The 12,238-nt window shown below is 32.2% G+C and overlaps 1 protein-coding gene across 12 annotated transcripts in view; it reads right to left on the bottom strand.

The window, feature by feature from the left end:
* EVI5 (ecotropic viral integration site 5) overlaps positions 1-12,238 on the bottom strand; it is a 207,896-nt gene that overhangs the window by 103,716 nt on the left and 91,942 nt on the right. For 11 of the 12 annotated variants that reach the window (XM_032361241.1, XM_032361250.1, XM_032361251.1 and 8 more), the window contains 3 exons: positions 9,392-9,445; positions 7,524-7,556; positions 6,806-6,952 (listed from right to left, as the gene is read on the bottom strand). In XM_032361241.1, the coding sequence (XP_032217132.1) occupies positions 6,806-6,952; positions 7,524-7,556; positions 9,392-9,445 (234 nt within the window). The remainder of the gene's footprint in view (positions 1-6,805; positions 6,953-7,523; positions 7,557-9,391; positions 9,446-12,238) is intronic. The other variant, XM_032361249.1, reaches the window with a different exon arrangement.

Raw genomic sequence — 12,238 nt, 5'->3', positions numbered from 1 at the left:
CACTCTTTGCGGGTACACACCCAGAAGATGAATTGCAGATCTTGTGATAATTCTATGTTTAACTTTTTGAGGCGCCACTAATTTCCACAGCAGCTAACCATTTTATATTTCCACCAGCAGTATACAGGGGTTCCAATCTATCTCCCTGCCAACCTTTTCTTTTTTTAATTGCTAGTCTAAGTGAGTGTGAATTGGTACCTCATTGTGGTCTGCATTTCCCCAGCAACTAATGATGTTGAGTGTTTTTTCATGTACCTGTTGTCCACTTGTATATCCTCTTTGGAGAAAGGGCTATTCAAGTCATTTCTTCATTTAAAAAAAAAAAAACTTTTGAGGCCAACTAACATACAATATATTAGTTTCAGGTATAAAATGTAAAGATTCAATATTTGTTTATATTGTGAAATGATCACCACAGTAAGTCTATATAACGTATCACTGTAAGTTTACAAAATTTCTCTTGTGATGAGAACTTTTAAGATCTAGTCTCTTATTAAATATGCAATACAGTAACTACAGTCATCAAGCTGTACATTAAATCTCCATGACTTTAACTGGTACTATGTACCTTTTGACTCCTTTTCATCTCATTTCACCTCCCACACCCCATCTCTGGCAACCACCAACCTGTTCTCAAAGAGTTTTTTGTTTGTTTTAAGATTTCACCTAAAAGTGAGATCACATGGTGTTTTCCTCTGATTTATTTCACTTAGTAAAATGCTAAGGCTCATCCATGTTGTTGCAAATGGCAACAACCAATTTCACTCCTTTTTGTGGCTGAGTAATATTCCTGTGTGTGTGTGTGTGTGTGTGTGTGTGTGTGTGTGTGTTTATCCATCATCATTAGACACTCAGGTTGTTTCCATGTCTTGGTTTCCATAAATAATGCAGCAATCCTTTGTACATTTTAAAATTGTTTTGTCTTTTTGTTGAGTTTTTAAGAGTTCTTTATATATTCTGGATGCTAAATTCCTATCAAATATGTAATACACAAATATTTTCTACCATTCTGTAAGTTGCCTTTTCATCTTCTGGATAATGCCCTTCGATGCCCAAAAGGTTTTAATTTTTATGAAGTCCAATTTACTGGTTCCTTTTTGTTGTACATGCTTTTGGTGTGAAAGAACCTGTATCTACTAATCCATTGCCAAATCCAAAGTCATGAAGATTTATCCATATGTGTTTTAAAAACATTATATGACTTTAAAACCATAAAAGTTATATTAGAACAGTAAAATCTCTAATTAGATCACTGATTTTATTTTAAAACTATAAAATCTTTATTTAGATCCAGTTTGAGTTAATTTTTGTATACGGTGTATGTGGTAGGGGTCCCAGTTCTTTTTCATGAGGATATACAGTTTTCCCAGCACCATTTGTCAGAGATTATTCTTTCTTCATTGAATGGTCTTGGCACCCACATCAAAAATCAACTGGTCACAGATATATGGGTTTATTTCTCAAAATTTCTACTCCACTGATCTGTTTGTCTATCTTTATAATAGTATCATATTGTTTTGATTACTCTAGCATTGTAGTAAGTTTTCAAATTGGGAGTGTGAGTTCTGCAACTCTGTTCTTCTCTTTTAAGATTGCTTTTGGTATTTAGGGCTCCTTGCAATTCCATATGAATTTCATAAGGACAAAAACCAGAATTTTGCAAAAGACAGAATTTTGTAGATCATATTGGGTAGTGCTGATATCTTAACAATATTAAGTCTTCTAATCCATAAACATAGGCTGTTTTTTCATATTTTCAGTGTAAGTCTTTCATCTTCTTGGTTAAATGTATTCCTAGGTACCACAATGAAATATCACCTCCAATTACTGGATGGCTATTACTAAAAAGCAAGATATAAAACCCCCCAAAACAGAAAATAACAAGAGTTAATGAGGAAGTAAAGAAATTTATTAGAACTCTTGTACATTGCTGGTGGGAATGTAAAATGGTGCAGCCATTGTGGAAAGCAGTTTAGTGGTTCCTCAAAAAGTTAACAGAATTATCATATGATCCAGCAACTCCACTTCTAGTGATATATACCAAAAAATTAAAAATAGGGATTCAAACAGATCCTTGTATATTAATGATCACAGCAGCATTATTCATAATAGTCAAAAGGTAGAAAACCAAAATGACCATCAACTGATGAATGGATAAACAAAATGTGGTATAAACATAAAGCTGAGTATTATGCAACTACCATAAAAACTAATTAAATTATTATACATGCTACAAAAGGGATGACCCTAAAGACATTATGCTAAGTGAAATAAGCTAGACACAAAAGGACAAATACTATATGATTCTACTTGTATCAGTTACCTAGAAGAGGCAAATTCATATGAGTAACAGAAAGTAGAATAGAGATTATCAGGGGAAGGAGAAAGGGAAACTATTTTTTAATAGTTACAAACCTTCTGTTTGGGGTGATGAAAAAGTTCAAGAAATAAATAGTGGTTATTATTCAGAGCACTGTAAATGTACTTAGTGCCACTGAACTGTGCACTTCAATGGTAAATTTATGTTTTATCTGTTTTACTGCAATAAAAAATAAAATTGCCAAAAAGAGTGAATATGCTAACTGAAAGAAACCTGACACAAAAGCCTCATACCTTAATGATTCCATTTATACGAAATTCTTAAAAAGGCAAAACTACAGTGACAGCAGAATGGTTGCTGGAAGTGGAGAGATGAACTGCAAAGGGAATGATGAAAATTTGGGGGGTGATAGAAATAATCTGTATTTTGATTGTGGTGATGGTTATACAACTAGATACAATTGTTAAAATAAGGGGCGCCTGGGTGGTTCAGTGGGTTAAAGCCTATGCCTTCAGCTCAGGTCATGATCCCAGGGTCCTGGGATTGAGCCCTGCACTGGGCTCTCTGCTCAGCGGGGAGCCTGCTTCTCCCTCTCCCTCTGCCTGCTTGTGATCTCTCTGTCAAATAAATAAACAAAATCTTTTTTAAAAAATTGTTAAAATACATCAAACTATACACTTAAATCTGATTAATTTTATTGCATGTAAATTATACTTCAATAAAGTTCATTTAAATAGTCAGAGACCTGAGGTGGTCTAGCCCTATGTAATCATTTTAGAGGAAAAAAAAAAAAAAACTGAGTCCTTAAATATCAAAAGTCACACAATTAGCAAAACAGTCTGACTAGAATTCAGTCCCATAAATGAAATCCAAAGCTCTTTAGATCATATAAAATGACACTATTGTAATAGAGGGTGATGGTGATGGATGACTATATTGGTAATTCAATACCTCCTCCTGAAATAAAGGCTTGAAACCTTTATTCTGAGTTCTGAAGAATTCATGAGGTTATATTGGAAGGTTGAAATCAAAACATATAGCAACATATGTTCACCTCCTACCACTCTCATATGCTCACTGCTTTGCAAAGCAACTACTCCTTTTGTCAAAATTCCAATGAGTAAGATTTTGTATCCATGGACCTTAAACACATTCTGCCCTCTGAAGCAATATCAAAAAAGGCTAATCTAATCACATTTCCATAAGATCACTCCTCAAATACTTGTAAATGACTCTATCTATGACATTCTCATTAAGTCTTCTTTAGTACAGTCTAAAAATATCCAGAGCTGCCACAGTCTTTCCTACACTGGCCATAATGCAGTGTGTAGACAATGCACATGTGTTTTGGTTTTCTTTTTCTTTTCTTTTCTTTTTTTTTTAAAGATTTTATTTATTTATTTGACAGAGATCACAAGTAGGCAGAGAGGCAGGCAGAGAGAGAGAGAAAGGGGGAAGTAGGCTCCCCGCTGAGCAGAGAGACCGATGCAATCCCAGGACCCTGGGATCATGACTAAGCTAAAGGCAGAGGCTTTAACCCACTGAGCCACCGAGGCACCCCCAAGTTTTGGTTTTCAAACGAAAACAACACTACAAATTTTTTTCCTGCAAGTTACTTAGAATTAAATTGGATCTTCCAGGAAGACTACTTGGGTTGGGGATGGGGAGGGTAAACTGTATTGCATTACTGACCAATTCCTGATTTCCTATCACTTAAAATTCCTAGGTCTTTGTTATATAAAGCATCACTAAGACATCTCTCTGAATTTGAAAATTAAGGGCAAGGCTATAGATTTATTTCTATAAAATAATCTTTTATTTTTGTTTCTTATTCTGAATATACTTTTTTTTTTTAAGATTTCATTTATTTATTCATGAGAGACAGAGAGAAAGAGAGGCCTCTAGAGGCAGAAGCAGTGGGAGAAGCAGGCTCCCTACACCAGGACTCGATCCCATGGGATCATGACCTGAGAGCTAAAGGCAGACTCGATCCCATGGGATCATGACCTGAGAGCTAAAGGCAGATGCTTAACCACTCAGGTGCCCCTGAATATACTTTAAACATATTTTGGAATCTTTATTCACTGTGTAACATATTAGCTACATTTCTAAAATATTTCATGTATAAAATTATTAAACATACTTCAATATAAGGGTTTAATAACATTAAAATACTTGGAAACATAGGTTTAGGAGACAAAGACATCTCTGATGTATTTTTGCTTCAACATGGATAACCTCTTGACATAGTTAATCACATATAAAACCAATTAGGTTTACTATTTTCATCTATATTTCTCTACCTTAACCAGAAAGATACCATGAGAGTACCTGACAAATCACTTTTAAAATGACACTTAGGGCGTTTTAAAGTTTTTCTTTACTGCAGAAACAAAGTCAGTTTTGAGTTATACATAGTAAATTCCCTTTTAAAGAATAAAAGTCACTTTTCCAATTGTTTATAAACCAGATGTTCTAGGAATTTTTAATGAAGCATCATCAAAGTCACTGGTTCTTTTTTCAGATATCTAAACATAATTACTTAAGAGCTATGTTTTGCCCACTTCAAAGTCTTCAGTATCCCTTATTTTCTAAAATCCTTTAAAGACAATAATATTCTTGTATTCCTGTATTTTGCAAATTATTTTATTATCTAGAAATATGCATTTGCTTTGAAGTTAGAAATTTAACCAAGGCTCTGTTACTTTTGCCTGTTTTGTATGTTTGTTTTACATTTGTTTTACTGCTTTAAATGTTTGTTTTACATTTTATTCCAGTCTAGAAGAATGTCTGCCAAGTGAGAAAAAAAAATGTAAACAAAATCAGAGTAGAGATCTGCATTCTACTTGTTGTATTTTTTAGCTCCACAATGTGAATCTATCTTGTCTCTGAAACAGCACAGAGATTCTTTTGTTACATTTTATTTTCTAAAGCTTTAGTTCATTCTGGCCATTTTTTGCTTGCCCGTTTTACTTTTTTCATCATAAACAAGCTTTCTTATTTTTATGTCCTATAAGTCTCAATATTTGAAAAAGCATGCAAAAAGAGCTAGTAATTTGTGATTCTAATGGATTGTGACTGTAGCTTATGCTAAATGAAAACATAACACTTACTATCTTTCCCTATAACGAAAGCACATTACATTGATAACTCAGTTTAACCTAATCCCAAACAGAAACTCCCAATTCTGTTTCTTCTATTTTTTATGCTTTGATATCAACACTTCATACAAAGGCAGGACAAAACATTTGCATTCCCAACTTTTTTTTTTTTTAAGATTTTATTTATTTATTTGACAGATAGAGATCACAAGTAGACAGAGAGGCAGGCAGAGAGAGAGGAGGAAGTAGGCTCCCTGCTGAGCAGAAAGCCCTATGCGGCTCAATCCCAGGACCCTGGGATCATGACCTGAGCCGAAGGCAGAGGCTTTAACCTACTGAGCCACCCAGGCACCTGCATTCCCAACTTTTTAATATTCTTTCACCACCTTTCTATTCATTTTCCTTAATGATCTTCATTAACACTATAGAAAAAAATTTTTTTTCAATTGTCAATTTCTTCTTGCTTTCAGTTTTCTGATATCCATAGCCAGATTATGATGGTGTTTCTTAATTTTACTGAATAAAAGTAATGTCCAACTTTGAAGTAATTCTATTTGCCTTCCTGACCCACGTAGAGTTCTAGATTTAACGTAACCTTTTCTGCCTACTCCTGTTATAGTCTAACTCCTGAGAACAGAAAACTGAAACAAGAAACAATACTTTTTTAAAAATAAACAGCTGGCTTTTCTTTTTAGCCCTCATATCCTTGATTAAGATTACACTAGTCTGAATTTGCCAATGGAAAATGCTGTCTAAGCTGCAAGATACCTAAGAAAAGCTGATTAGTAACCTAAATTAGTTAACGTAACTTTTTAAAAGTTCCTTTTTTCATTTTGAAATTTCTCTCCTCTTGAAAAAATGTAAACATATATCTTAAACCATAATTTGAGGTCTTGACGTAGGAAGTTAAGGCTGTAGTTTTTCATAAGACATAAATCCCCACATTATCAAACTTTTAGTGAGATAATTACATATATTCTTCATGTTGGATAGTATTTCATCTGCACAATTAACAAGAACTAGCTGGAGTTAAGAATCAAAAATAACCCATGGTAAAATACCAATATGGAACAGATTTCTAAAACCTAAGAAGCAAGTCTGGTCAACATCACTTATTTTCTGTTACTTAAAATATAATGTAAGAAAAGAAAATATAACCTATTTCTAACAAAATTGTGTGGACAGAGAAAGAATGTTAGAATGAAGAGTCCTTAGACAACAATAAGACCCCTAAGTATTACAGAATATAAAACTGATTAAGAATTCAATTAAAGTAGAAAACAAACTTACTTAAAAACAAGAGCACAGAAGTTGTGCTAAAAAAAAAAGGCTTAAAGGGAAGGGGGATGAGAAAGGTGAGAAAAAGCACTACCAGACTCCTTACCCATTGTTGTTGGTGCTGGAGCTTCCTGATGGTATTTTCAGCTTGCTCCAGTTTAGCACTGGCCTCATCACTCTGCTGTTTGATGGTGGCCAACTCCCGTTTTATGAGGTAGTTTTCCTCAGCCTCCTGGGCTCTTGTCACTTGTCCCTTAGGACATAATTTGTGTGTGTGTAAAGCAATTTAGGATAGATTCAAGAAAGACTGCCTTTGTGAGGTTTAGTTATTTACTGTGATATGTTTAAAAAAAAAAAAAAAAAACCTCAGAGAACAGAACAACCTAAGTAATTATTAACCAGCAGCTCATTATTGCTCCAGCAAATTTTGGAAAGCGAAATTAAAAAATTATCTGATAATCTTAAGAACAATTCTTCGTTCAGTCAATAAAAATTCAATTCATGCAATATTACTGAGTTGTACATGCAGGACTAAAATTTTCAATGTATAGTAGTTAATTTCACAGAATCCACTGATTGACATTTTGGAATAAATATTTTAAGGTTAGCTTTAAAACGTGCAAAAGGTGTTTAATAAACCAAGATAACACACTGTTATAAAAAATTAAGTTTACACACATATATACCAGCCCCAAAAATTATTTCTAGGAAAATGCATGTAAAATTCATGCATTAAAATGTGAATTTCTAGGTTTAGGACTTTCCTTAGAAGTAAAGTTAGAGAAAATGTTAAAAAAACAAAAACAAAAACAAAAAAACTATACCTGTATCAATCTATCTGCCAAGGAAGCACTTTCCTACAAAAGGAAAAATTCAGATAGAACTTTAAGAGAAAGAAATAAAATAAAGGTGCATAAAATTAGGAATAAGAAGAAACAAAGCATGCCCAAATTCCATCTACTTTTCATTGTAATTAAGATAGATATTTAGATTTGATTTTAAGGCTATTTACTGTGTTTATTATTCTTAGCCTTTAAGAAAAATATATCAAAATAAGGATAGACTACAGAAAATCATATGCTTCTAGAAGACCAAACACAAATTCCAAGATGTTTTTCATCATTTGAGACAAGCAAATAGCTTCTTTTTAAAGTGTACTTTTAAGTCTTCATGTTTGAAATCAGCCACATTGTCAAACAACTTATGGGAAAGGGAGAAGGAATTTGAGTAAGCAATTCCACTTATAAAGTGTGACAGCAATTTGTACAACAGCAACTTCCAAAGAAGCAAAGCAAGGAAAATATGACACATGAAAATAATGAGCTCAACATAATAAACTATAGCAATAATTCAATAATTAAACATTTTGGTTACAGAATTTAACTGATACATAAGTATTTACAGAATTCAAAGCACTACAGGACAGACCTAGGCTATGTAAGCCAGTAGAAAGGTACTTAATTTTCTAGAAGTAAATTCCAAACTTAACATTTTCCTACAGCACCTTTATCTTTCTGACAGTTCAGTGAAATAAAAACATTTTCTCTGTGAAAATAGCTCATTCCAAAGATAAAAGACTACTAAGAAGACAGATATTATAAACTGAGTATTGAGTGGAAAAAACAATATGCAATTAGAACAACTTAACTAAAATAAGCTCAACGTTTTTACAGAGTCACCAAAAGAGTAAAATTATTCTCAAAGCAACTCTAATAAGATGAAGGAAAAAAGGAAAACTATTTTTGACTTAATATAATGTACCTGAAATTATTATACAACCAAAAGACATGAAATAAACATCCTATCCTTGAGTGTGGTGTGATGCTTCCAAACAAAAGACAAATAACCAAACTATCCATATCTTCATGTTTTCTCTCTTGAATATTGATCTGTAGATTTTCAAGGAAGATTTTAACCATATCATTTATTAACCTACTTACTCTCATCTTTTGTTTAAAAAAAAAAAAAGCCCTTCCAAACGCCCAAAGACTGTGAATTCAGATTTTTCTTTTAATAAACCAAAACTCTTAGACTATACTTTTATTACTCTATATTTTCTTATAACATCAGAACAAGACTATAATAGACATTACATCAAAAGCACAATATTAAAAATAATGCAAAACTTTCCACATTTGCCCAGTTATTTTATATGAAACAGAAAGGAAGAAAGAGGTAATAAGTAGTATCAAAATAAGTCTGAGAACCAAATGTTTAATTTAATTTTAATTGAAAATCAACACCATGGTGAATTTATATATGAGAAATCAGTCAGTCATTCTGACTAAACTAAAAGGAATCCTAGGCCTTAAAGGAATCACTGACACATTTAATACATGGTTAGAAAGTCAGGTTAACATTTGAAAGTCATTTTTTAAATACTATATAGAATGAATTCTCAATTAGGTTACCTCTAAAGAATGTACTTTTTAGAGATTGTATGTAAAGAAAACAAATCAATATGTTCATCTAACAATTACCTTAATTAAAACTTTAACCTTAAAGCTCAAGGACTCATAGTGATCAATTTTTTATTAATGACAAGTTATTTAGTTAAGTAGTAAACTAGGCAAGCTAAGCAATTAATACCACAACTTTGGAGACGTGATAGATTTCTTGTACCTTTATTCAAATAAACAGAAAATAGTACTGTGCATTCAACAGAAACTTGCATAAGTAGTTATTTACTTACTTTTTCTAATGTTTCAATGCGCTGTTTTAAAAGTCTATTTTCTGTGCGTAACCTCTGCAAAAAAAAAAAAAAAAGGAAAATAGAAAAAAGAATAAAAAGAAACAACAAAAAAAGAGGTTTGTTTGCAAGCATTCCTGAGGAAAAGATACTTAAATCGTAATTCTTAAAATACACCACCTTTTATAAATAGGAAAGCTAAGGAATGGTTGATTACATTATTGTCTGTCAAACTCCTATAGCCTCAGAGTAGGAAATATATAGTAAAGGAAATGAAATTTATCAATACAGCTGTGAATGAATTTTAAATATCAGCTACATTACATGTAGAAATAACCCCTTCTTTAAAGTACCTACCATGACTCATAATCAACATTTTCTTATCTGTCTTAACATCCCCATTAGATAGAAAAGACTCTAACTCATTTACCTCCTACAGATACTATCTACACAAACAGTACTCAAATGTTTATCAAATAAACAAGTAAGAAATTTGAAAAATGCAGCTCATAGGATATTCAGAACTAGACCAGCCTTCTTCTATGCCTTACATATGCAAAGCTACAAAATTCCTTACATTCTGAAAATATAAAGTTTGAGTTGTTTTCATTGAATTAATTATTTATAAGTTGTTGTGACCTTAAAAAAAAAATGGAGGCATCTTGCTGACTCAGTCGGTAGAGTATGGGACTTGATCTCAAGGTCATGAGATCAAAGCTCCATGTTGGACATGGAACCTACTCAAAAAAAGAGTAAAAAATTTTTTAAAAATACCAAACTTTAAAAAATGAACAGTTCTGATTACTAGTATTTTCTTATAGTTCAAAAAGCAAAACCAGATTTGGGGTATCTGGGTAGCACAGTTGGTTAAGAGACTGACTCTTGGTTTCAGCTCAGGGCCTGATCTCAGGGTCCTGAGATCAAGCACCATGTTAGGCTCTGCACTCAGCACAGAGTCTGCTTAAGACTCTCTTCTCCCTCTCCCCTTTCCCCTCTTCCCACACACTCTCTTTCTCAAATACAATAAATCTTTAAATGACAAAAAAGAAAGTAAAACCAGATTTTAAAAAAAAATCTTCATCTAACCAATTTCTGATTCCCCAAACCCTATCAAATTACTATTAAGTATTAAAACTAAAACACTCTACATAAAAAGTCATCTTCTTGCATATTCCATTAACATTTTCATATAAATCCTGATATGTTATAACTTCCTTTTAGAATCCTTGGAGTTACTTCTCCATTTTGCCATCACTGAAATTTCAAATTTCCCTTACGTTTTGTACAAATTTACCCCAGAACTTAATCCAGCCTTCTTCCAATATTACCATCCTCTAAATTCCTGCTTTTAAAAATGTTTTCCTCAGGGCCCCTGGGTGGCTCAGTTGGTTAAGTGACTACCTTCAGCTCAGGTCATGATCCTAGACCCAGGATGGAGTCCCTCGTCGGGCTCCCTGCTCAGCAGGGAGTTTGCTTCTCCCTCTGACCCTCCCCCCTCTCCTGCTCTCTCAAAGAAATAAAATCTTAAAAAAAAAAAAAAAGAAAAGAAAAAGAAAAAAAGTTTTCCTCGGAAATTTCTATTGTCAAACTATCATTTTTCCAGTAAAGACTAAAATATAGTTTACATAACAAAAAAGTCTCAGACCAAGGAAATAAAGATTCTATGAATTATATCTTTTTAAGTAAATCACAAATTGGAACAAATAAATCAGAGTTATTAGAAAGATTTGCAAATTAGATTTTCTTGTTCTATTCACTTAGAATATATTTTAATAATTAGAAATCGATTATTAAAAAAATTTTTTTAAAAGAAATCGATTAGTACTTTATATGTGATTTCTGACTACAAAATAGCTTGAATTTGATAAGAAAATGTTTCTCATTTCTTGGCTATTTTATTATGTGTAGCACAGTGGTCTAGACAAATAAGCAATTACTAAATTGTTTTAAAATCTGCAAATCCAAAGAAACAAATGTGCTTCTCAAAATGTTCTTAACACACTTTACCAAAAAAATAAAATTTTGTTTATCCTAAATGACTTATTAGAAAGTTCAGACAATTGAGTAAATATAGTTAATGTTACAACAGAAATGATGCTAAAATATTACAAAACTTAGAACTAAAAACATTTACCTGGGTTTCCCTCTCCATTCTCTTTAAATTTTCTCAAATTTTGCTATAAATAAAAATCTAAATTGGTTTCTTCCCCAAACATCTACCCAAATGTCTGAATACCACTTTTTAAATAAACCAATTCCTCATTTATGTGACATTGATTTCATCATAAATTGATAAATATAATAAACTTTATCAGTTATTAAAGACTATTTCAGGATTACCTATTAAATTTCAAGTGTTTCTATCCTTTTTTTTTTGGACTAACACCACAAAATTTTGTTAATTATATTTGTAATCCCCTTTATTGTCTGGTGGAGCTAATTTCCCCTATCCTTATATTGTTTTGTCTATCCTCCCCTAACCTTAAGTACTAGTATAGTAAATTAGTTGAGAGAGTGGGTTTTGAAGTTAGGTAGGTTTAGGCTCAAATCCTCACCACAAAATTAACACCTGTTCATTACGTTTTCTGTTACTCAGTATTGTAGACCATACATTTTTCTCACCTAGAAAATTAGAGTAATAAAACCTACAATGACATGGGAAGAATTAATGAGATAGCATAATACCAAAAACTTGATGAATGATAAGCATTGCTCATAATATTCTTGAAGTCAGGGATGAATACTATTTTACAATTTTTGTCTTTTGTTTATAACTATTCTTTAGAAATTTTAATGCTCTGCAAAATCAGAAGGAATTAAATGACTGGATTTGTTAATGTGTATTTGATG

Source organism: Mustela erminea, chromosome 10, assembly GCF_009829155.1.
Source record: "Mustela erminea isolate mMusErm1 chromosome 10, mMusErm1.Pri, whole genome shotgun sequence".
NCBI lineage: Eukaryota > Metazoa > Chordata > Mammalia > Carnivora > Mustelidae > Mustela > Mustela erminea.
This window is presented reverse-complemented; position numbering and strand designations above follow the sequence as displayed.